This window comes from Crotalus tigris, unplaced genomic scaffold (genome assembly GCF_016545835.1).
Source record: "Crotalus tigris isolate CLP2741 ecotype Arizona unplaced genomic scaffold, ASM1654583v1 scf7180000021948.665609621:419813, whole genome shotgun sequence".
NCBI classification, from domain to species: Eukaryota; Metazoa; Chordata; class Lepidosauria; order Squamata; family Viperidae; genus Crotalus; species Crotalus tigris.
In genome coordinates, this window is record NW_024098774.1 from 5,001 (window position 1) to 25,953 (window position 20,953).

Below are 20,953 nucleotides of genomic sequence, written 5' to 3' on the forward strand. Positions count from 1 at the left end.
TTCATGACCCAACTAGGGAACATCATCAGGGCTAGAAGGGAGGAGGAGGGGAGGGGAGGAGGAGGAGGAGGGGAGGAGGAGGAGGAGGAGTATGGGATCCTTGGTACTCTCTGAGCTGGCTGGTTTCCTTGCAGACGTTTCATGACCCAACTAGGGAGCATCATCAGGGCTAGAAGGGAGGAGGAGGAGGAGGAGGAGGAGGAGGAGGAGGAGAAGGGGAGGGGAGGGGAGGAGGAGGAGGAGGAGGAGAAGGAGAGGAGGAGGGGAGGAAGAGGAGGAGGAGGAGGAGGAGTATGGGATCCTTGGTACTCTCCGAGCTGGCTGGTTTCCTTGCAGACGTTTCATGACCCAAGTAGGGAACATCATCAGGGCTAGAAGGGAGGAGGAGGGGAGGGGAGGGGAGGAGGAGGAGGAGGAGGAGGTGGAGGAGGAGGAGACTGTGGGCTCCTTGGTGCTGTCTGAGCTGGGTGGTTTCCTTGCAGACGTTTCATGACCCAACTAGGGAACATCATCAGTTCCAGAAGGGAGTTGGGTTTGCGAAGAGGAGGAGGACTGTGGGGTCCTTGGTGCTCTCTGAGCTTGATAGTCAATATATCAGATATTGATTAGATTGGCTCAGCCATCATTTCCCCGTCTTTTCCTGTAGATCACAAGAACGGGCATTACATCATTCCCCAGATGGCAGACAGGTAAGCTAGCCCCCTCCCCTTTATCCCCCCCTCCCTTTCTGCCCTCTAAAGGTAGAAACGCTGCCCTCTGTTGGCCATTCCCAGCCAGGCATCCCCCCCCCTCCCAAACTCAGGGATCCAGTCCGAAGGGATCTGCAAAAACTGACTTTGCTCTTGGTTGCTGAGAATGCCTTTTAAACAAACTAAAGAAATAAGTTCCAGTTTTTCAACAATCTCACCCAGAAATAATCTCTCCTAAAGTGAGAAATGACCTTAATGAATTAATTAGCTTTACCTTTCCCCTCCCCCCCCCCGTGCTTTGCATTAAAGGTAGCCCTTCATTGAGATTCAATAGAATCGAATAGAGCTGGAAGGGACCTTGGAGGTCTTCTAGTCCAGCCCCCTGCTCAAGCAGGAGAACCTATACGATCTCAGACGGGCCTTTGTACAATATTTCAGGGAAGTAAAATCACAGCCAAGGAATTGCAAATTTATTCGGTTACCCTTGCGGAAGGGTTTGAAGCCCTTATATGCAGGCAGTCCTCAACTTACAACGGAGCCCAGCATTTCTGGGGCTAAGCTGTTGTTAAACGAGTTTTGTCCCTTTTGAGGACTTTCCTTGCCACCCTTGTTAGTAACATGGTCGTTAAGGGAATTGGGCTTCCCCCATGGGGTTCGCCAAAAGGGGATCCAGTGACCCCCCCCCGGGGACACTGCGACCGTCGTAAATACGAGTCAGTTGCCTAGCGTCCAAATTTTGATCACGTGACCATGGAGATGCTGCAAATGGTGGTCAGTGAGGGAAATGGTTAAACATCCCTGTTTTTTTAGTGCTGTTGTAACTTTGAACGGTCGCTAAACGAATCGTTGTAAGTTGAGGACTGCCTGTATATACTTTTTTCCCCCCATAAATCATTTTTGTTTCTATGTTTTCGGAGGGATAGGAGAGTTCCTGGAGAGCAAAATCCCTCCATGTAATCTAGTTAACCGTATTTCTCAACCGTGGAACTTTTAAGAAGGGTGGACTTCAACTCCCAGAATTCCTGTGTCAGCATGGGGGAACTATGGCCCCCTTTATGACTTGTGGACTTCAACTCCCAGAATTCCTGAGCCAGCATGGGGGAACTATGGCCCCCTTTATGACTTGTGGACTTCAACTCCCAGAATTCCTGAGCCAGCCATGCTGAGGGGAAAGGGAGAGGTTTCCAAGCTGAGCCATGATGGCTCAGGAATTCTGGGAATTGAAGTCCACGAGTCATGAAGGGGCCATAGTTCCCCCATGCTGGCTCAGGAATTCTGGGAGTTGAAGTCCACCTTTCTTAAAGGTACAGCGGGTAAGAAACGTGGCTTTAGTGAATATTGAGGTGTTCCAGCTTTTCTAGCATTCAGTACCCCCAAATTCTTTGCAATTTGGGGAGATGAAGTCTGCACGTGTCCTCAGAATACTCTATTTGGGGAAGACACCACCCCAATATTATTTTTTTATTATTTATTTTATTATTTATTTTATTTTATTATTTATTTATTTTATTTTTTATTTTATTATTTATATTTATTTTATTTTATTATTTATTATTTATTTATTTTATTATTTTATATTTTATTTTATTATTTATTATTTATTATTTATTATTTATTATTTTATTTTATTATTTTATTATTATTATTTATTTTTTTTATTTTATATTTTATTTTATTATTTATTTTTTACGCAAGGAGTCAAAAGTCAGCAAAACCTGCTCTAAAGTTTCTGGCTGTTTTAGAGGAACCAGGATTTCCTTGGAATTTTAACAATTGCAGCCGCAACCATTGGGCTGCCCGCAGTAAGAATTGGCTGGATTCGAATACAGGCCCCAGTTCTTGAACCCATAATCCTCGACTTGCGAACGTTGGCTTAGTGACCATTACGACTTCTAACTGACTTCCCCAGGGCTACTTACGACCCAGATTCCACATCCTGACAGCTGCCCACCCCACGGTCGCGTGATCATAGTTTGAGCACTTGGCAACTAACCACGATGTACGGCTTAAGGGCCATTAATCGGCGTTTACTTCCCACGTTCGGCGAAAAAAAAAAAACACCAATTGCAGACAATGGATTTTGCTTAAGGACGGCATGGATTCACTGCCACAGGAAAGGTCGTAAAGTGAGGCACGGTCCCATAGTGACCCCCTCTCACAAATGAACCGTGGTTTAGGTTTTGGTGATATTGCAGCTAGTCCTCAATTTACAACCATAGTGGAGCCCCAGATTTATGTTGTGAGGTGGGAAATTTATTAAGTGACCATTTTATGACCTTCCTGGCCACCGTTGTTAAGCGAATCACCGCGGATGTTAAGTTAGCGACACGGTCATTACGCGAATCTGGCTTCCCCATTGACATTGCTTGTCAGAAGGTCGCAAATGGGGATCCCATGAGACCCCAGGGACGCTGCAACTGTCCTAAGTACCTGCCAGTTTCCAAGCATCTGGATTTCGGTCACGTGACCCTGGGGATGCTGCAACTGTCCTAAGTACATGCCAGTTTCCAAGTGTCCGGATTTCGGTCACGTGACCAGGCGGTCGTAAGTGCAAGGATCGGTCATAAGTCACTTTTTCCAGCGCCATTGCAACCGTCACTGAATGAATGGTTGTAATCCGGAGACTATCGGTATCCCCGATAACGAGGCACGGCCAGGGCTGCAGATGGGTTTGGCCCCGGTTTGAGTTGCATTAGGAAAAGGAAGCCTGCGTAGTAGGCCCGGGCAGGCCAAGGGGGCATCAGGTCTTGGGTGCAAGAGTCGAGAAAGCCAGCCTGTGGTGTTTGGGGAGGGGGAGGGGCGGTGTGGCTGTTGCTGTTTCCCCCACCACCACCCCCACCTCTTTCTAACCTCCTCTTCTTTCTTCCCTGCTGCTCTTTACGGAATCAGAGTGCGCCCCAAATGCATGTCGCAAAGGTACGGAGGAGGGCTCGGCTCTCCCCTGCATGCATTGCCCTCGCCTGTCCCCCCCCCTGCCCTTCCGCTTCCCCCCCCCGTTTTGTGGGGGGGCCTCGTGCATGTGGGGAAGGGTCTGGAGAAGGGGGCGGCAGGGACGTTTCGGGCTCATCCATGCCGTCCCCTTGCCAGATGTTATTCTGGTTTATATCAAGATTTTATTCAATGTATACGCTGCCCGCCGGGGACTCCCCGGGGCTTGGGGGTGGCGCCTGAGGTCCCCATTATTCATTTATTTGTTTATTTGTATCTCATCTTTTATTATTATTTTTCTTACAAATAAGTCAAGGCGGCGAATATAACCAACACGTCCTTCTTCCTCCTTCTTCCCCCCCCCCCCAACACCCTGTGAGAGGGACTGGTGGAAAGTCAGCCAGCCACCTTTCATGGTGAAGGCAGGACTAGAACTCACCGTCGCCTGGTGATTGGCCCAAAGTCACCCATCTGGCTTTCATGCCTAAGGCGGGACTGGAACTCACTGTTGCCTGGTGATTGGCCCAAAGTCACCTGGGGTTCATGCCTAAGGCGGGACTAGAACTCACTGTCGCCTGGTGATGGGCCTAAAGTCACCCAGCCACCTTTTATTGCTAAGGAGGGACTAGAACTCACTGTCGCCTGGTGATTGGGCCAAAGTCACCCATCCGGCTTTCATGCCTAAGGCAGGACTAGAACTCACTTTCACCTGGTGATGGGCCCAAAGTCACCCAGCCACCTTTTATTGCTAAGGAAGGACTAGAACTCACTGTCGCCTGGTGACTGGCCCAAAGTCACCCAGCCACCTTTTATTGCTAAGGAAGGACTAGAACTCACTGTCGCGTGGTGTCTGGCCCAAAGTGACCCATCTGGCTTTCATGCCTAAGGCAGGACTAGAACTCACTGTCACCTGGTGATTGGCCCAAAGTCACCTGGGGTTCATGCCTAAGGCGGGACTAGAACTCACTGTCATCTGGTGATTGGCCCAAAGTCACCTAGCCGGCTTTCAAGCCTATGGTGGGACTAGAACTCCTTGTCTCCGGGTGATCAGCCCAAAGTCACCCAGCCACCTTTTATTGCTAAGGCGGAACTAGAACTCACCGTCACCTGGTGATGGGCCCAAAGTCACCCAGCCACCTTTTATTGCTAAGGAGGGACTAGAACTCACCGTCGCCTGGTGATGGGCCCAAAGTCACCCAGCCGGCTTTCTGGCTAAGACGGGACTAGAACTCACCGTCTCCTACTTTCTAGCCTGGCGCCCCAACCCCTAGATCAAACTGGCTGGATCCATTCCTTCTCTCGGGGGGGGGGGTCTTCCTTCTCTGTCCATTCCCCCCACCCCTGATTATCCTTTTCTTTGTTTTCCTCCCCCATAATAAATGTGGTTATCTTTATTCCCTGGGGAATTCTAGCGCTTCGAATGGGGTTTCTGCGGGCTGGTGGGAGTCTGGTGGGGCATCCAGTGGGAAGGAGAAATGGGGTGGGGGCACTGATGCATCTTTCTCCTCCACCCCCCCCCCCCAGCTTAGACCTTTCGGAGTTGGCCAAGGCAGCGAAGAAGAAGTTGCAGGCGGTAAGTGAGACGGTTTCGAACGTACAACCTGGCTCGGGCCGGGATCTCCTCGTGGCCACTTTTCCTCCCCCCCCCCCTTTTTTTTTTTAATGTGGGCCGGGTGAGGTTTCTAAGTCAGCGTTTCTCACTTTTGGCTGCTTCCTTGAAGAAGGATGGACTTGCAATTCCCAGAATTCCTCCACCGGGGGGAATTCTGGGAGTTGAAGTCCGCACGTCTTCCAGGCGCTAAGTTTGTAAAACACCGTTCTGGGTTTATCTTCTTTCTGTCCGTCCACACGGACCCACCTGATCCCCGGAGAGTGGAGTTGGGAGGATCCCCACGAGGTCATCTAGTCCATCCCTCTGCCCCATTCAGAAAAAAAAGCAATTTAACCAGTTATTTCTCAGCCTTGGGGGCTTTCAGACGGGTGAACTTCATCTGGGGATTCTGGGAGATGAAGTCCACCCGTCTGAAAGCCCCGCAGGGTTTGAAACTTCCCATTTTTAAATACGAAAAGGACTTCTTTGCTTTAAAAGTCAAACTGGGCATGTAATGGGGAGGGGGACAGGACCCCCACCCACCCAATAAGCATCACAAAATCCTGCCAGTTCTATTCATTTGGGGAAAGTGGCCTCTTTGGCAGCTTGGGAAGAGGATCAGAACTCGGCACCAGCCACCCAATCTCCCCCCCCCCCAGCCAAAGCCCCGTGACTCGAGTCCTCCCCCCAAACTAAATGTTTCTCTCCCCCCCCCAATAGCTGAGCAACCACCTGTTTGAAGAGCTGGCGATGGACGTTTACGACGAAGTGGATCGCCGTGAAAACGACGCCGGTAAAAGCTTTTGGGGGCGGAGCCTCTGCTCTCGCAATGATTAAGGACTAGAAACTTGCAGAGGCTTGTCAAAGTCTTCACTTGGGGGGCGGGCAGCGCCATACGCAGGTTTCTTGGCCAAAGGGAGAGGTTGTAGGCGTGAGCTCCAGGTTCTGGGGAGTTGCAGGGGCCGGTTTTATGCCCCCATGGGGTCCCCCCCGCCCCCAGACCAGCCCACCCCCTGGGTGGCTGACCTTGCGTTCTTCTCCTCTGCTTCCTCGCCCCCCAAAAGTCTGGCTCACCACGCAGAACCACAGCACCCTGGTGACGGAGCGCAGTGCGGTGCCCTTTCTGCCAGTGAACCCCGAATATTCAGCTACACGGAATCAGGTGATCGTCCATCTCTCTCTCTCTCTCTTTCTCTCTCTCTCTCTCTTTCTCTCTCTGTGTCCTTGACTTACAACAGGTCGTTTAGTGACCGTTCAGAGTTACAACGGCACTGAAAAAATGACCGTTACGAAATTTTTTCACACGACTATTGCAGTATCCCCAAAGTCCTATGATCAAAATTCAGACGCTTGGCAATTGACACGTCTGTCGGTCATGCCCGTCAGTCTGTCTGTCCGTCTATCTGTCCATCCATCTATTTGTCTGTCTGTCTGTCTATCTATCTATCATTTATTTATATCATCTATCTGTCTGTCTATCTATCTATCTATCATTTATTTATATCATCTGTCTGTCTGTCTGTCTGTCTATCTATATCAATCAATCATTTATCTTCTATATCATCTATCTATCTGTCTGTATATCTGTCTGTCCATCATCTGTCTGTCTGTATCTCTCTCTCTCTCTCTCTCTATCTACCATCTATCTCTCTATCATCTATTTATATCGTATATTATCTATCTGTCTATTTCTGTCTATCATCTATTTATATCGTATATCTATTATCTATCTGTCTGTCTATCATACTTATCTATCTTGATCTATCATCTATCTATCTATCTATCTATCTATCTATCTATCTGTCTATCTGTTTATCTATCTATCTATCACGAAGACTTAAACAAATCATGAGCACACAAAATGTGTTTTGTTTAAGTCTTCGTGATATGAATATACCCAGGAATCGTGTTTTTACTGATGTTATTGGTAACTATCTATCTATCGTCAATCTATTATCTATTATCTATCTGTCCATCATCTGTCTGTCTGTCTCTCTCTCTCTCTCTATCTATCTATTTATCTATCTAGCTATCTATCATCTATCTATCATCTATTTATATCGTATATTATTTATCTATCTGTCTATCATCTATCTATTTATATTGTATATCTATTATCTGTCTGTCTATCATCCTTATCTATCTTGATCTATCTATCTATCTATCTATCTACCTGTCTGTCTGTCTATCTATCTATCTATCATCAATCTATTATCTATCTGTCTATCTGTCTATCGATTTATCTATCTATCTATCGTCAATCTATTATCTATCTGTCTGTATCATCTGTCTGTCTATCGATCTATTATCTGTCTATCATCTATCAATATCATATACCTATTATCTATCTGTCTATCCTCTGTCTGTCTGTCTGTCTGTCTATTTGTCTATCTTCTACCTGTCACCTTGACTTTTTCGACCACCCATCACAGACACCCCCCCCCCCGAGGCAGACATGCCTCAGTCATGGCTGCCTTCAGATTGGGGAAAGGGTGGCAGAGCCTGGGGTGAAGGTGGTGGAGTCAAGAGAGGCATCAGCCTAAAATCCTTACGTAGCCACCTTTATGCGCTGCTCCGGCCCACCCCTCTCCCCGCACCAAAGCTGGACCTTTGGCGGCTGCTCAACGTTGAGCATTCTGAGCGACGGCGTGGGTGGTCTCCCGGCTGCTGCCCTGGGGGGCTTCGGTCTCACCCTGCCCTTTCCTCCCTTGTTGCCCCCCAGGGCCGACAGAAGCTGGCCCGCTTCAACGCCCGGGAGTTTGCCACCCTGATCATCGACATCCTGAGCGAGGCCAAGCGACGCCAGCAGGGCAAGGGCCTGACCAGCCCCACGGGTGAGTCTGGGGAGGGCAGGGGCTGTGGGGAGAGGGGCTCTGGAGGGGGGGAAGGGTCTTTCCCCCCCCCAGGGGTAACCCCCTTTGTTGTCGCTGCAGAGGCCCTCGACGCCTCCGTGCATGGCCCCAGCGACTTTGACGACCAGCACGACTACGACAGCGTGGCCTCCGACGACGACGCGGAGCAGGAGCCCCTGCGGAGCGCGAACGCTGGGCGCAACAACCGTGCTCGGGTGAGACCCCTTGAGAAGGGGGGGGGGAAGGAGGGAGGGAGGGAGGAGATAATGGCTGTGTCAGGAAAAAAAATTTCCTGGCAGTGAGAACAGTCAACCGGTGGAACTCCTTGCTTCCAGAAGTCGTGGGTGCTCCATCACGGGAGGTTTTTAAGAAGACTCTGGACAGCCATTTGTCTGAAATGGGTTAGGGTCTCCTGCTTGAGGGTTGGACTAGAAGACCTCCAAGGTCCCTTCCACCCATAGGATTCTATGATGAAGGAAAGGAAGAAAGGAAGGGAGAGAGGGAGGGAGGAAAAGATAGAGAAAGGAAGAGAGAAAGAGAAAGAAAGAAAGAAAAAGAAAGAAAGAAAGAAAGAAAGAAAGAAAGAAAGAAAGAAAATAGAATAGAGCTGGAAGGGACCTTGGAGGTCTTCTAGTCCACCCTCACACTCAGGCAGGAGAACCTATACCATCTCAAAACAAGTGACTGTCCAGCCTCTTCTTAAAAATCTCCAGTGATGGAGCACCCACGATTTCTGGTGGCCAGCTGTTCCACTGGTTAATTGTCCTCATTGTTAGGAAGTTTCTCCTTAATTCCAGGTTGCTTCTCTCTTTGGTCAGTTTCCAAAGAGATAAAAGACAGAGGCAGAGAAAGAAGAGGGAGGAAGAAAAGAGGAAGGGATGGAGAGGGGGAGGGAGGGAGGAAGGAAAGGAAAGGAGAAAAGGAAAAGAAAGGGAAAGAAGGAAGGAAGGAAAACAAAAGAAGAAAAGAAAGGAAAAATGGAAAGGAAATGAAGTGAATGGACAAGGGGAAGGGAAGGGAAAGGAGAAGAATGGAAGAAATGAAGAAAGGAAAAGAAAAGAGTGGAAAAGGAAAGGATAATAATAATAATAATAATAATAATAATAATAATAATAATAGTAATAAAAAATTTTTGGAAGGGACCTTGGAGGTCATCTAGTGCAATCCCCTGCTCAGGCAGGAAACCCTGTACCATTTCAGACTGTCCAGTGGCTGTCCAATCTTTTCTTAAAAACCTCCAGTGTTGGAGCATTCACCGCTTCTGGAGGCAGGTTGTTAATAATAATAAAGTTGGAAGGGATCTTGGAGGTCATCTAGTCCAACCCCCTGCTCAGGCAGGAAACCCTACACCATTTCAGACAAATGGCTGTCCAGTCTCTTCTTAAAAACCTCCAGTGTTGGAGCATTCACCGCTTCTGGAGGCAAGGAGTTCCACTGGCTAATTGTTCTCACTGTCAGGAAGAAAAGAAAAGAGAAAAGGAGAGCAAAGGAAGAGGGGAAGGGGAAGGGAAGGAAGGGAAAGGAAAGGCAAAGGAAGAGGAGAGGAGATGAAGGGAAGGAAAAGGGGGAGGGAGGGAAGGAGAGAGAAGGGAAACACCCCATCCCGCCAGGGGGGCAGCCTCCTCTCCTCCCCACCGTCCCACGGAAGGGGGAACGCTGTACCTGCCCTTCATCTCAGAGCAAACCTAGACTGACCCCCCCCATTCTCCCCTCCGCCCCGCAGAGCATGGACTCCTCCGACCTGTCGGATGGGGCCATCACCCTGCAGGAGTACCTGGAGGTGAAGAAGGCCCTGGCCGTGTCCGAAGCCAAAGTCCAGCAACTCATGAAGGTGAACAACAGCCTGAGTGATGAGTTGCGGCGGTTGCAGAGAGAGGCAAGTCACCCCTTTTTTTCGGGGGGGGGAACACAAGCCGGGGTCCCTGGACTCCCCCCCTTCCGTTCCTGGCGCCCACCTGGCACTGCCAGTCTCGGAAATGGATTTGGGGGGGTTTTTGTGGTTTTACCTGATTGTTGCTAAGCAACCATCTGAGCTTACAACAGCTTTCCTCAAAGCCACAGGTCGTCCTCGACTTACAACGGTTCGTTTAGCGGCCGTTCGAAGGGACAGTGGCACTGAACAAAGGGACCGCTGATGACCGTGTTTCACACTTACGGCGGTTGCAGCATCCCCAGTGGTCACTACCGACCCATAGTTACGACGGTGGCCGCGTCCCGGGCGGGGTCTCACGCAATCCCCTTTTGCGACATTCCAAGAAGCAGAGTCAATGGGGGAAGCCGGATTCGCTTAACGACCATGTGACTCGCATAACAACCGCAGTGATTCGCTCGATAATTGTGGCAGGAAAGGTCGTAAAATGGAGCCAAACTCGCTCAAGAAATGTCTCACTTAGCAACGGAAATGTTAGGCTCAGTCGTGGTCGTAAGTCAAGGGCTGCTTGTAAACAGAAAGCCACTTAGGCCCCCACGAGCGCAGCCTCCCCCTGCTGTGGTGTGTTGTTAATGCCCGGAAGTTCACAATTTGGACCCACAACTGAGTATAGATGCCCCTTCCTCATCTAAGCAGGGGGGTCCGTGACTCTGCTCTGCCCCGAATGGGCCAGCTGCTCTTGCAGATTCTTGTGAATTGTTGCGAATTCTTATGAATTCTAGTAAATTCTTGTGGATTCTTATAATTCTAATGAATTTTTGCGAATTCTGGTGAATTCCTATGAATTCTTGTGAATTCTAGTGAATTTTTGCAGATTCTAATGAAATCTTGTAGCTTCTTATGAATTCCTGTGGATTCTTACGACTTCTAATGAATTCTTGTAAATACTTGTGAATTCCAGTGAATTCTTGTGAATTCCTATGAATTCTTGTGAATTTTTATGTATTCTTGTGAATTCTTGTGAATTCTTGTGCATTCTTATGAATTCTTGTAAATTCTTATGAATTCTACTGAATTCTTGTGGATTCTTGCACATTCTTAAATTCTTGTAAATTCTAGTAAATTCTTGTGGATTCTATTGAATTCTTGTAAATTTTAGTGAATTCTTACAGATTCTTATGAATTGTGCATTCTAGTGAATTCTTACAGATTCTTATGAATTGCTGTGCATTCTAGTGAATTCTTGCAAATTCTTATGAATTCTAGTGAATTCTTGTGAATTGTTATGAATTCTTGTAAATTCTTATGAATTCTAGTAAATTCTTGTGGATTCTTATGAATTCTAGTGAATTCTTGTGGATTCTTGAGCATTCTAGTGAATTCTTGAGAATTCTAGTGAATTCTTGCACATTCTTACGAATTCTTGTAAATTCTAGTAAATTCTTGCCGATTCTTATGGGTTCTTGTGAATTCTTGTGATTCCTATGAATTCCTGTGCTTATGAATTGTGAATCCTTGCGGATGCTTTCAGATTCACAAGCTGCAGTCGGAGAACCTGCAGATCCGTCAGCAGGCGGGGCCCGTCCACCCGGCGGCCCCCACCCCCAGCGAGCGCCCCGAGCACAGCCACCTCCCCTCCGCCCCAGCAGGAGCCCTCCGCCGCGACCGTCACGCCTTCTCCATGTATGAACCGGGCGCGAGCACGCTCAAGCCCTTCAGCCAACCGCCCATGGACGACCTGGTCAGCCGCCTGCAGCCCTTCCACCCGGGGGTGAGTGCCTGCGGATCAGGGCCCGGGCAGAATTGGGGAGGGGGCTGAGCCGAGCCTGTGGGTCCACACGGCTTTTCTGCAGGGACCAAAAAGAGGTTGCAAAGTTTTTATTTGTTTTTATTATTTTTTCTTTTATTTTTTTATATACGCTAGATGTTGGGCCGATTCGATTATCAGATAGAGACCTCCCATCTATATCTGAAATATTTTTTTATATAACATATTTTTCTTGTTAAATAATGTTGAGAAAGTTTAGGACTATTTACACACCCATTATGTAAAAGGAGGAGAATTTATCAGGGGTTTTTTAAATTATTTTTTCGTTTCAGCATCCAGTTAGGGTGGATTTATATATATATATATGTGTGTGTGTGTGTGTGTGTGTAAAAATATGATCCCTGGGTATATCCATATTTAAAACCAAACAAATAAATGTGAGTACCAGGGAGTGCTAAAAAATTTAATAAAATTTAGTAAAGTGTCAATATATATATGCGTGTGTGTGTGTGGTGTGTATGTATATATATGTATATATATGTGTGTATGTGTATATATAGATAAATATATAAAGGGCCAAGGTGGCGCAGCAGTTAGAGTGCAGTACTGCAGGCCACTTTAGCTGACTGTGTTCAGCAGGTCAGCGGTTCAAATCTCACCGGCTCAGGGTTGACTCAGCCTTCCATCCTTCTGGAGTAGGTAAAATGAGGACCCAGATTGTTGGGGGCAATGGAAATATATATATATATACAGTGCTTACTGGTGTACACCGCTTAGAGAGTGCTTGCACTTAAAGCGGTATATAAGTCTCATAAATAAATAAATAAATAAATGTGTGTGTGCATGTATATATATATATGTGTGTGTGTGTGTGTGTGGTGTATGTATATATATATATGTATATATGTGTGTGTGTAGATGTGTGTATGTATATGTGTGTGTGTGTGTGTGTGTGTGTGATGTGCATGTATATATATGTGTGAGTGTGTGTATATATATATATATATATATATATATATATATGTGTGTGTGTGTGTGTATATGTGTGTGTATGTTTAATGTTGAATATTTGGGTCATTTTTTTTTCTTTTTTCCCTTTTTTGTGCATTTTTTTTCTTTTTGTTGTTGTTACTGTTGGACGTATGCTTTTTTCTGTCCTTTTTTTTTCCACTTTGTATTTTATTCCTGTTGATAAAACATAATAAATATATACCTGAAAAAAGAAAGGAAAGTGCGTGAGACCTTTGTGCAGATCATGGGAAAGTGTGATGTAACACACACACACACACACACACACACACACACCTTGATCTATTTTGACCCTTGCAGGAGTCGGAGGAAGACGGCCTGTATTCCATGCACAGCCAGCCCAACATTTACCGAGTAAGTGTGTTTTGGGAGGAGAGAGGACAGACCCGGCCCTGCACGTTTTTCTCCCCCTGGCTGCCCCCGTTGGGAGTTTCCAAGACCCCCACCCCACCACGGGGTCTCCCGACTGTCCAGCCATGGTACACAGCCAGTGGACTGACCCTCTGCTCTTTTGGGCCTTCAGATCCGGAAGGGGGGCTCCATTTCGGCCATGCCGTTCCCCCCCTCGTCCTCTGCGCTGGTGGTGGGTCCGCCGGAGGGGAGTGGGCGCCACCTGGTGAGTGGACAGCCGGCTGCGTGGCTGGGGAGGGAGGGAGGGAGGAAGAAAGGACAGGAAGGAAGGAAGGAAGCAAGGAAGGACAGAGAGGAAGGAAGGAAGGGGGATGGAAGGAAGGAAGGAACGGGCAGGAGGGAGGAAAGGAGGAGGGAGGAAGAAAGGAAGGACGGAGGAAGAAGGAAGAAAAGAAAGGAGAGAAGGAAGGAAGAAAAGAAAGGAGAGAAGGAAGGAAGAGGCAGGAAGAAGGAAAGGAGGAAAAGAAAGGAAGGGAGGGAGGAATAAATGAAAGAAAGAAGGAGAGGAGGGAAGGAAGGAAGAGATGGGAGGGAGGAAAGAAGAAAGGAGGGAAGGAAGGAAGGGGCAGGAGAGAGGGAGGAAGGAAGGAAGAAAGGAAGGACAGGGAGGAAGGAAGGGAGGGGGGTGGAAGGAAGGAAGGAACGGGCAGGAGGGAGGGAAGGTGGACGGAGGAAGAAAGGAAGGAGGAAGAAGGAATGAAGAAAGATGGGCGGGAAGGAAGGAAGAAAAGAAAGGAAGGAAGAGGCAGGAAGAAGGAAAGAAAGGAAGGAAGAGGCAGGAAGAAGGAAAGAAAGGAAGGAAGAGGCAGGAAGAAGGAAAGGAGGAAAAGAAAAGAAATGAAGGGAGGGAAGAAGGAAGGAAGGAATGAAAGAAAGGAGAGGAGGGAAGGAAGGAAGAGATGGGAGGGAGGAAAGAAGAAAGGGAAGGAAGGAAGGAAGGAAGGAAGGACAGGGAGGAAGGAAGGGAGGGGGATGGAAGGAAGGAAGAGATGGGAGGGAGGAAAGAAGAAAGGAGGGAAGGAAGGAAGGGGCAGGAGAGAGGGAGGGAGGGAGGGAGGAAGGAAGGAAGGAAGGAAGGAAGGAAGGACAGGGAGGGGGGTGGAAGGAAGGAACAGGCAGGAGGGAGGGAAGGAGGAGGGAGGAAGAAAGGAAGGAGGAAGAAGGAATGAAGAAAGATGGGAGGGAAGGAAGGAAGAAAAGAAAGGAAGGAAGAGGCAGGAAGAAGGAAAGGAGGAAAAGAAATGAAGGGAGGGAGGGAGGAAGGAAGGAATGAAAGAAAGGAGAGGAGGGAAGGAAGGAAGGATGGAAGGAAGGAAGGAAGAGATGGGAGGGAGGAAAGAAGAAAGAGAAGGAAGGAAGGGGCGGGAGAGAGAGAGGAAGGAAGGAAGGAAAAAAGATCAAGAGAAGAGAAATGTCCATTTGGCACAAAAATAATTTCGGGGGAAGTCCTTAGTTCTTTGCTCTGCAAATATGTCACACACAAGGTGGGGACCCCCAGTGGGAGTGCCCCCACCCTCACAGGGCAGAGCACTTTTCCCATAACGCCCCCCACTGCCCCCCCCCCGATATTCCCAGAGGGTCAGGATTCGCCTCCCCGCAGCCCAGACCGCTCGGATGGGTCCAGCCGTGGACTCAGCCCAAGTCATCCCCATTGAAACCCAACTTGCAAGCCCCCAGCCCCCTTTTCCCCCCTCCCCACACAGCCACCCCGAATTCCATGTCCCCATTTCTTCCCCCTTTTTTTCTCCTTCCCCCCCCCCCCCAGAGTGGGAAACTCGACCGGCACGGCAGCGGCACCGACAGCGACTACGACAACACGCAGGGGGGCGACCTGCCCCTCAGGTGAGCCCACCTTCACCTGTCCTCACCTGTCCAGTTCCGTTCCGTGCTGGGGGGAGCTCTGCAGACCCTCTGCCTACGGGGGGAGGTGGGGGGAGCTCTGACCTCAGCTGTGATTTGAGAACAGATTGATGGATGGATGGATCAAATTCTTAATTGCCCCTTTCCCTGCTAAAGGGTCTCCGGGCGGTTTGACAATTGAACGTCTCTGATAAAATATTAAAATCCAAAGGCAGCTAGTCCTCAAGCTGCATCCGTTCAGTGACCGAAGTTACAACGGTACTGAAAAAAGCGATTTACGACCGTTTTTCACACTTAATGACCGTCACAGCATCCCCCGCGGTCGCGTGATCAAAACGCGGATGCTTGGCCACTGACTCGTATTTATGACGGTCGCAGCGCCCTGGGGGGGGTGTCATGCGATCCCCTTTGGCGGCCTCCTGACCTCTCGCTGAAGAACAGAAATGGTGGGCTCGGAAACGATGGTCGTAAATCGAGGCCTGTCGTTTAAGATAAAAAAAATTTAAAACAAAATGAAAATGCCAAAAGAAATGTAATTTTGAGGGGGGAATTCGAACCCTTTCCCGCTCCCACCCAGGCCAGGGAGGACTCTGCTTTTTTTGGGGGGGGCGGAAATTCTGCTTTTTTTTTTTTAACCTGCCCCTCCTTTTTCCTCACCCCCCTCCCCTCCTCAACCAGCATGGACGGGAAACGTTTCCTGGATCTGGGCAAGGAGGAGGATTTGCACCTGGAGCCCGAGGTGCTGGAAGGCGACCTGGACGGGGGTCTGCCCAGCACGGAGGACGTCATCCTGAAGACCGAGCAGGTCACGAAGAACATCCAAGAGCTTCTGAGGGCCGCCCAGGAGTTCAAACATGACAGGTCAGGAAGGAGCTTCCCGGAGTCCTTTGGGGGGGGCGCCTGGGGGGGGGGTCTAGCCAAGGATGATGGTCTTGGGGAAGGAGCCGGGGTTGAAGAGCCAGGCGGGAGTGGTGAGGAAGCGCAATGACTATGCCAGTCAGAATTGGGGGGGGAGTGGCTGGGGGATTCTGGGAGTGGAAGCCCACCCCTCTTAAAGCAGGCTGGCTGGGGAATTCTGGGAGTGGAAGCCCACCCCTCTTAAAGCAGGCTGGCTGGGGGATTTTGGGAGTGGAAGCCCACCCCTCTTCAAACATGCTGGCTGGGGGATTCTGGGAGTGGAAGCCCACCCCTCTTAAAGCAGGCTGGCTGGGGGATTCTGGGAGTGGAAGTCCATCCCTCTTAAAGCATGGCTGGCAGGGAAATTCTGGGCGTGGCAGCCCACCCCTCTTAAAGCAGGCTGGCTGGGGGATTCTGGGAGTGGAAGCCCATATTTGATGCCGAACCCTCATTTTCCTCAATAATTGGGGTCCCCTCACCATGTAGGACCTTTGACCGCCTGCCCCCCCCCCCCCGACTGTGGATCTTATTCTGTCCCTCTTCCTCCCCAGCAGCTTCGTCCCCTGTTCGGAGAAAATCCACACGGCGGTGACAGAAATGGCCTCGCTCTTCCCCAAGGTAAGGGGGCAAGGGGTCGTAGCCCATCCCCTTGCATTCCGGCAGACGGGTGTGTGCGGGTGACGTTGTGTTACGCAAGTCCTTCTCCTTCCTAGCGAGCTCTCCTCCTAGCTTTACAACCTGTGGACTTCAACTTCCAGAATTCCCCAGCCAGCAGGGCTGGCTGGGGAATTCTGGGAATTGAAGTCCACAGGTCTTAAAGCAGCCCAGGTTGGACACCTCTGATGGAAGGAGAAAGCAAGTGGACTTTGAAGACTTGTGGACTTCAACTCCCAGCATGCTGGCTGAGGGATTCTGGGAGTTGAAGTCCACCAGTTGTCAAGGGGCCAATTTGGGAGACCCCTGCAGAAAAGAAAGGGGGGGGGAACCAGATGGAGAATTTGGGGCCGCAGAAGAGAAAGGAAGATGCCATACAGCAGCGGTTCTCAACCTATGGGTCGCGACCCCATTTGGGGTCGATCGACCTCTTTTGTGGGGTCGCCAAACGCGGCGATCCGCCATTTTGTCGCCTCCAGGGGGCGCCACGCATGCGTGCCGCGCATGGGGCCGCCGCCGCGCATGTGTGCTACGCATGGGGGTGCCGCCGCGCATGCGCGCCGCACGTGGGGCCGCCGCCGCGCATGCGCGCCGCGTGCGGGGCCCGTCCCCATGCGCGCCGCGCGCAGGGGTGGCGCCGCGCATGCGCGCCACGCGCGGGGCCCCGCCCCCATGCGCGCCGCGCCGCGCATGCGCATAACGTTTGTGTGACGGGGGTCGCCGTCACACAAACGTTGAGAACCACTGCCGTACAGAATCGTACGGGGGGGGTTTCGAGTTAGGAGAATCGGAACTGGATCCAGCAGCCCCCCCCACCCCTAGCCCACCCACCCCATGCCGCAACATTTGCACAGGGACTCTGGCCTAAAATAGCCGACACGAGGAGTTTTGCAGAGCCAGTTGTCAAGTGTCAGGATCTGGATCCCGTGATCCTGGGGAGGCTGCCACGGTCGTAAAAATGGAGTGAAACTCCCTCGCTTCGCAGCCTCGCACTTGTTGAGTTGCGGCGGTAAGCCGGGGATCGCCTGCAGGGAAACCTGCAGCAAGTAGGAGGGGGGAGTGGACTAGATGATCTCTTAGGACAGAGGTCCCCAACCTTTTGGGCATCAGGGACCACCGGTTCCGTGGAGAGAGGTTTTTCCGCAGACCGGAGGGTGCGTGGTTTTGTGTGCTGCCTGCATCTCGCGGGTGTCGCGTGGCGCATTTGTGCGGCCCGGTTGCTGCCATGCTGTGGACCGGAACCGGTCTGTGGCCCAGAGGTTGGGGCCCCTGGAGTAGATCTCTTAGGATAGAGGTCCCCAACCTTGGTGTTTGTGCAGCCCAATTGCTGGCCTGCTGTGGACCGGGACCGGTCTGTGGCCCAGAGGTTGGGGCCCCTGGAGTAGATCTCTTAGGATAGAGGTCCCCAACCTTGGTGTTTGTGCGGCCCAATTGCTGGCCTGCTGTGGACTGATACCGGTCTGTGGCCCGGGGGGGGGGGTTGGGGACCCCTGGAGTAGATGATCCCTTCGGATAGAGATCTCCAACCTTTGGGGCACCAGGTGTCACTTTGCATGTTTGTGCGGCTCAATTGCTGGCCTGCTGTGGACCGGGACCGGTCTGTGGCCCAGAGGTTGGGGACCCCCGTCTCAGGAGCTTCCTAAGGCCAATCCTGCGATGCTTGGACAAACAGCAATTCTGCAAGTCTGCCCCTCGGCCTTCTTCCCCCCCCCCCACAGAAACCGGCCCTGGAGACGGTGCGCAGCTCCCTGCGTCTCCTCAACGCCAGCGCCTACCGGCTGCAGAGCGAATGCCGCAAGACGGTGCCACTCGAACCCGGGGCGCCGGTGGACTACCAGCTCCTGACCCAGCAGGTCATCCAGTGCGCTTACGACATCGCCAAGGCCGCCAAGCAGCTGGTCACCATCACCACCCGGGAGAAGAAGCAGTGAAGGGGGGGGAGGGTCCCCTTCCTCGCTCTCTTCCCCCCCCCCACTCCGGCCAGTGACGCACTGATATGAGCAAGAGGGGGTCCTGGGGTGTGTGTGGGGGGGGCGAGGGGGTGGGAAGGACAGGCAGGGGGAGCCTGGGCAGTGTAAATACCCCCCCTCCCTCTGTCTCTTCTCCTTCCCCCCCCCAGGAGGGACCTCCCCCCATATATAGTGCGTGGATCTGTCCATCTGTGTCCCCCCCCTCCCCATGTGCTCACCTGTCTGTATAGAGAGAGAGCGAGTGTATTTATCTGGCAACCCCCCCTCCCCTTCCCCAATAGTGTTAACACTGGAATAACAACACCGAGGAGCTGCTGAGATGGGAGCAGCCCCCACCCCCCCAAAAAAAGCTGGGGGGGGTCCTCTCTCCCCATCCCTCCCCCTCCCCCCCCAGGCAAGCAAGCAAGGACTCTCCTCTTTGCAATCCAGATTTTTTTTTTTTCCTATTTTGGGGAGGGGGGGGCTTTGATTTTTCTGGCTTTTTCCTGCATTCAAGACGCTGCGGTTTTGCTGACCGGAGAGAGGGGGGGGGTGTTTCGTCTGTGTGTATGTGTGTGTGTGAGTGTGCGTGTGTGTGTGTCTCCAGTCACCCCCCCACACACACACACTTGCCTCCCCTGCGGAGAAACCTGTGAAGCTAAAGCCAGTCGTGGGGGTGGTGGAGGAGGGGGGGGGTCTGCAGGGGTACCTGGGTGCTGCGCTGGAATCTCTGGTTTCGAATCTTGTACATTTGTAACAAATAAAGAGAGGATGCCGACGGCACCAGAGAGCGTGGCTTGGCTGGCTGTGCTTGGTGGGGCGGGGTCTGAGTCCCACAATCCCTCCTCCCTCTTAGCACTGATGTTGTTCCCTAGTTGGGTCATGAAACGTTTGCAAGGAAAACCACCCAGCTCAGAGAGCACCAAGACCCAACAGTTGTCCTCCTCCTCTTCCTCCTCTTCCTCTTCGCGAACCCCACTTCCTTCTAGCATTGATGATGTTACCTAGTTGGGTAATGAAATGTCTGCAAGAAAACCACCAGGCTCAGAGGGCACCAGGGACCCCACAGTCATCATCTTCCTCCTCCTCCTCCTCCTCGCAACCCCCCCTTCCTTCTAGCATTGATGATGTTCCCTAGTTGGGTCATGAAATGTCTGCAAGAAAACCACCAAGCTCAGAGAGCATCAGGGACCCCACAGTTATCATCTTCCTCCTCCTCCTCCTCCTCCTCCCTTCTAGCACTGATGATGTTCCCTAGTTGGGTCATGAAAACATCCCAGCTCAGAGAGCACCAAGGACCCCATAGTCATTCTCCTCCTCCTCCTTTCCTGCTCCTCCTTCTCCTCCTCCTCCTTCTACTTCTTTCCTCCTCCTCCTCCTCCTCCTCCTCCTCCTCCTCCTCCTCTCCTGCTCCTCCTCCTCCTTCTACTTCTTTCCTCCTCCTCCTCCTCCTCCACGCCCTTTTCGCAAACCCCATTCCCTCCTCGCACTGATGATGTTCCCTAGTTGGGTCATGAAATGTCTGCAAGAAAACCATCAGGCTCAGAGAGCATCAGGGACCCCACAGTCATCATCTTCCTCCTCCTCCTCCTCACAAACCCCCTCCCTTCCAGCACTGAAGATGTTCCCTAGTTGGGTCATGAAACGTCTGCAAGGAAACCCCCCAGCTCCGAGAGCACCCAGGACTCCTCATTTCTACCCCGAGCAACAAATATTCTTTTATTGGGACCCTTGGAGCAAGGTGGAGGAGCCCACAGTGACCGGCCTGCACTTGAAACATTGGAGGGGGGGCTTCCTTGGGCAGCTGGAAGGCTCCATCAGCCACATCTAAGAGGGGCTTCTGAATTCGCACCCTACACTTGTCTATTGTGGTGAGCCAACCTGTGTCTTGACCAGGGCAGTTCAAAAAGGTCGAGATGTGAATTCTGCAAGGGGCGTTTTGACATTTTTGACACCCCCACCCCACCCCAGACAAAGTCCAGGGGCCGAGGAGACTGACCCGGCCGGTCAACCAAGATGTCATTAACCCACCGCCCTGGACATCTGACTGTCATCTTCTACCATTGTGGTTTTTAACCTCGGGGGCAGGGCTTGTAGGTGTGTGGACTTCAACTCCCAGAATTCCCATTTCCCAGCCAGGGGGAATTCTGGGAGTTGAAGTCCATCCATGTGTGAAAGACGGCAAGGAGGAAAAACCTACTGAATTCAACCATCCACAAGAGACACAAAGTAATCCTCGGCTTATGACAACTGGGGCTCGAGTTTCCGTTGCTAAGCAAGGCAGTGGAGTTGGACAGCCGTTTGTCTGAAATGGTGTAGGGTTTTCTGCCTGAGCAGGGGGTTGGACTAGATGACCTCCAAGGTCCCTTCCAACTTTATTATTGTTATTAAAATATAATAATAATATTTATTATTATTTTATTATTATTATTATTTGCCCCGTTTCAAAGCCATT

At 50.9% G+C, this 20,953-nt stretch overlaps 1 protein-coding gene across 2 annotated transcripts in view; it reads left to right on the forward strand.

Moving 5' to 3' along the window:
• The window catches only part of GIT1 (GIT ArfGAP 1), a 21,125-nt gene extending 2,564 nt beyond the window's left edge, over positions 1 to 18,561 (forward strand). The window contains exons 4-18 of one of the 2 annotated variants that reach the window (XM_039319027.1): positions 647 to 689; positions 3,579 to 3,605; positions 5,142 to 5,190; positions 5,929 to 6,001; positions 6,273 to 6,370; positions 7,931 to 8,042; positions 8,142 to 8,275; positions 9,784 to 9,936; positions 11,462 to 11,701; positions 13,028 to 13,081; positions 13,251 to 13,343; positions 14,904 to 14,980; positions 15,677 to 15,859; positions 16,447 to 16,513; positions 18,268 to 18,561. In XM_039319027.1, coding sequence (XP_039174961.1) covers positions 679 to 689; positions 3,579 to 3,605; positions 5,142 to 5,190; positions 5,929 to 6,001; positions 6,273 to 6,370; positions 7,931 to 8,042; positions 8,142 to 8,275; positions 9,784 to 9,936; positions 11,462 to 11,701; positions 13,028 to 13,081; positions 13,251 to 13,343; positions 14,904 to 14,980; positions 15,677 to 15,859; positions 16,447 to 16,513; positions 18,268 to 18,480 — 1,584 coding nt within the window. In that variant the 5' untranslated portion in view covers positions 647 to 678 and the 3' untranslated portion in view covers positions 18,481 to 18,561. The remainder of the gene's footprint in view (positions 1 to 646; positions 690 to 3,578; positions 3,606 to 5,141; positions 5,191 to 5,928; positions 6,002 to 6,272; positions 6,371 to 7,930; positions 8,043 to 8,141; positions 8,276 to 9,783; positions 9,937 to 11,461; positions 11,702 to 13,027; positions 13,082 to 13,250; positions 13,344 to 14,903; positions 14,981 to 15,676; positions 15,860 to 16,446; positions 16,514 to 18,267) is intronic. The other variant, XM_039319028.1, reaches the window with a different exon arrangement.
• Positions 18,562 to 20,953: the final 2,392 nt, after the last annotated feature.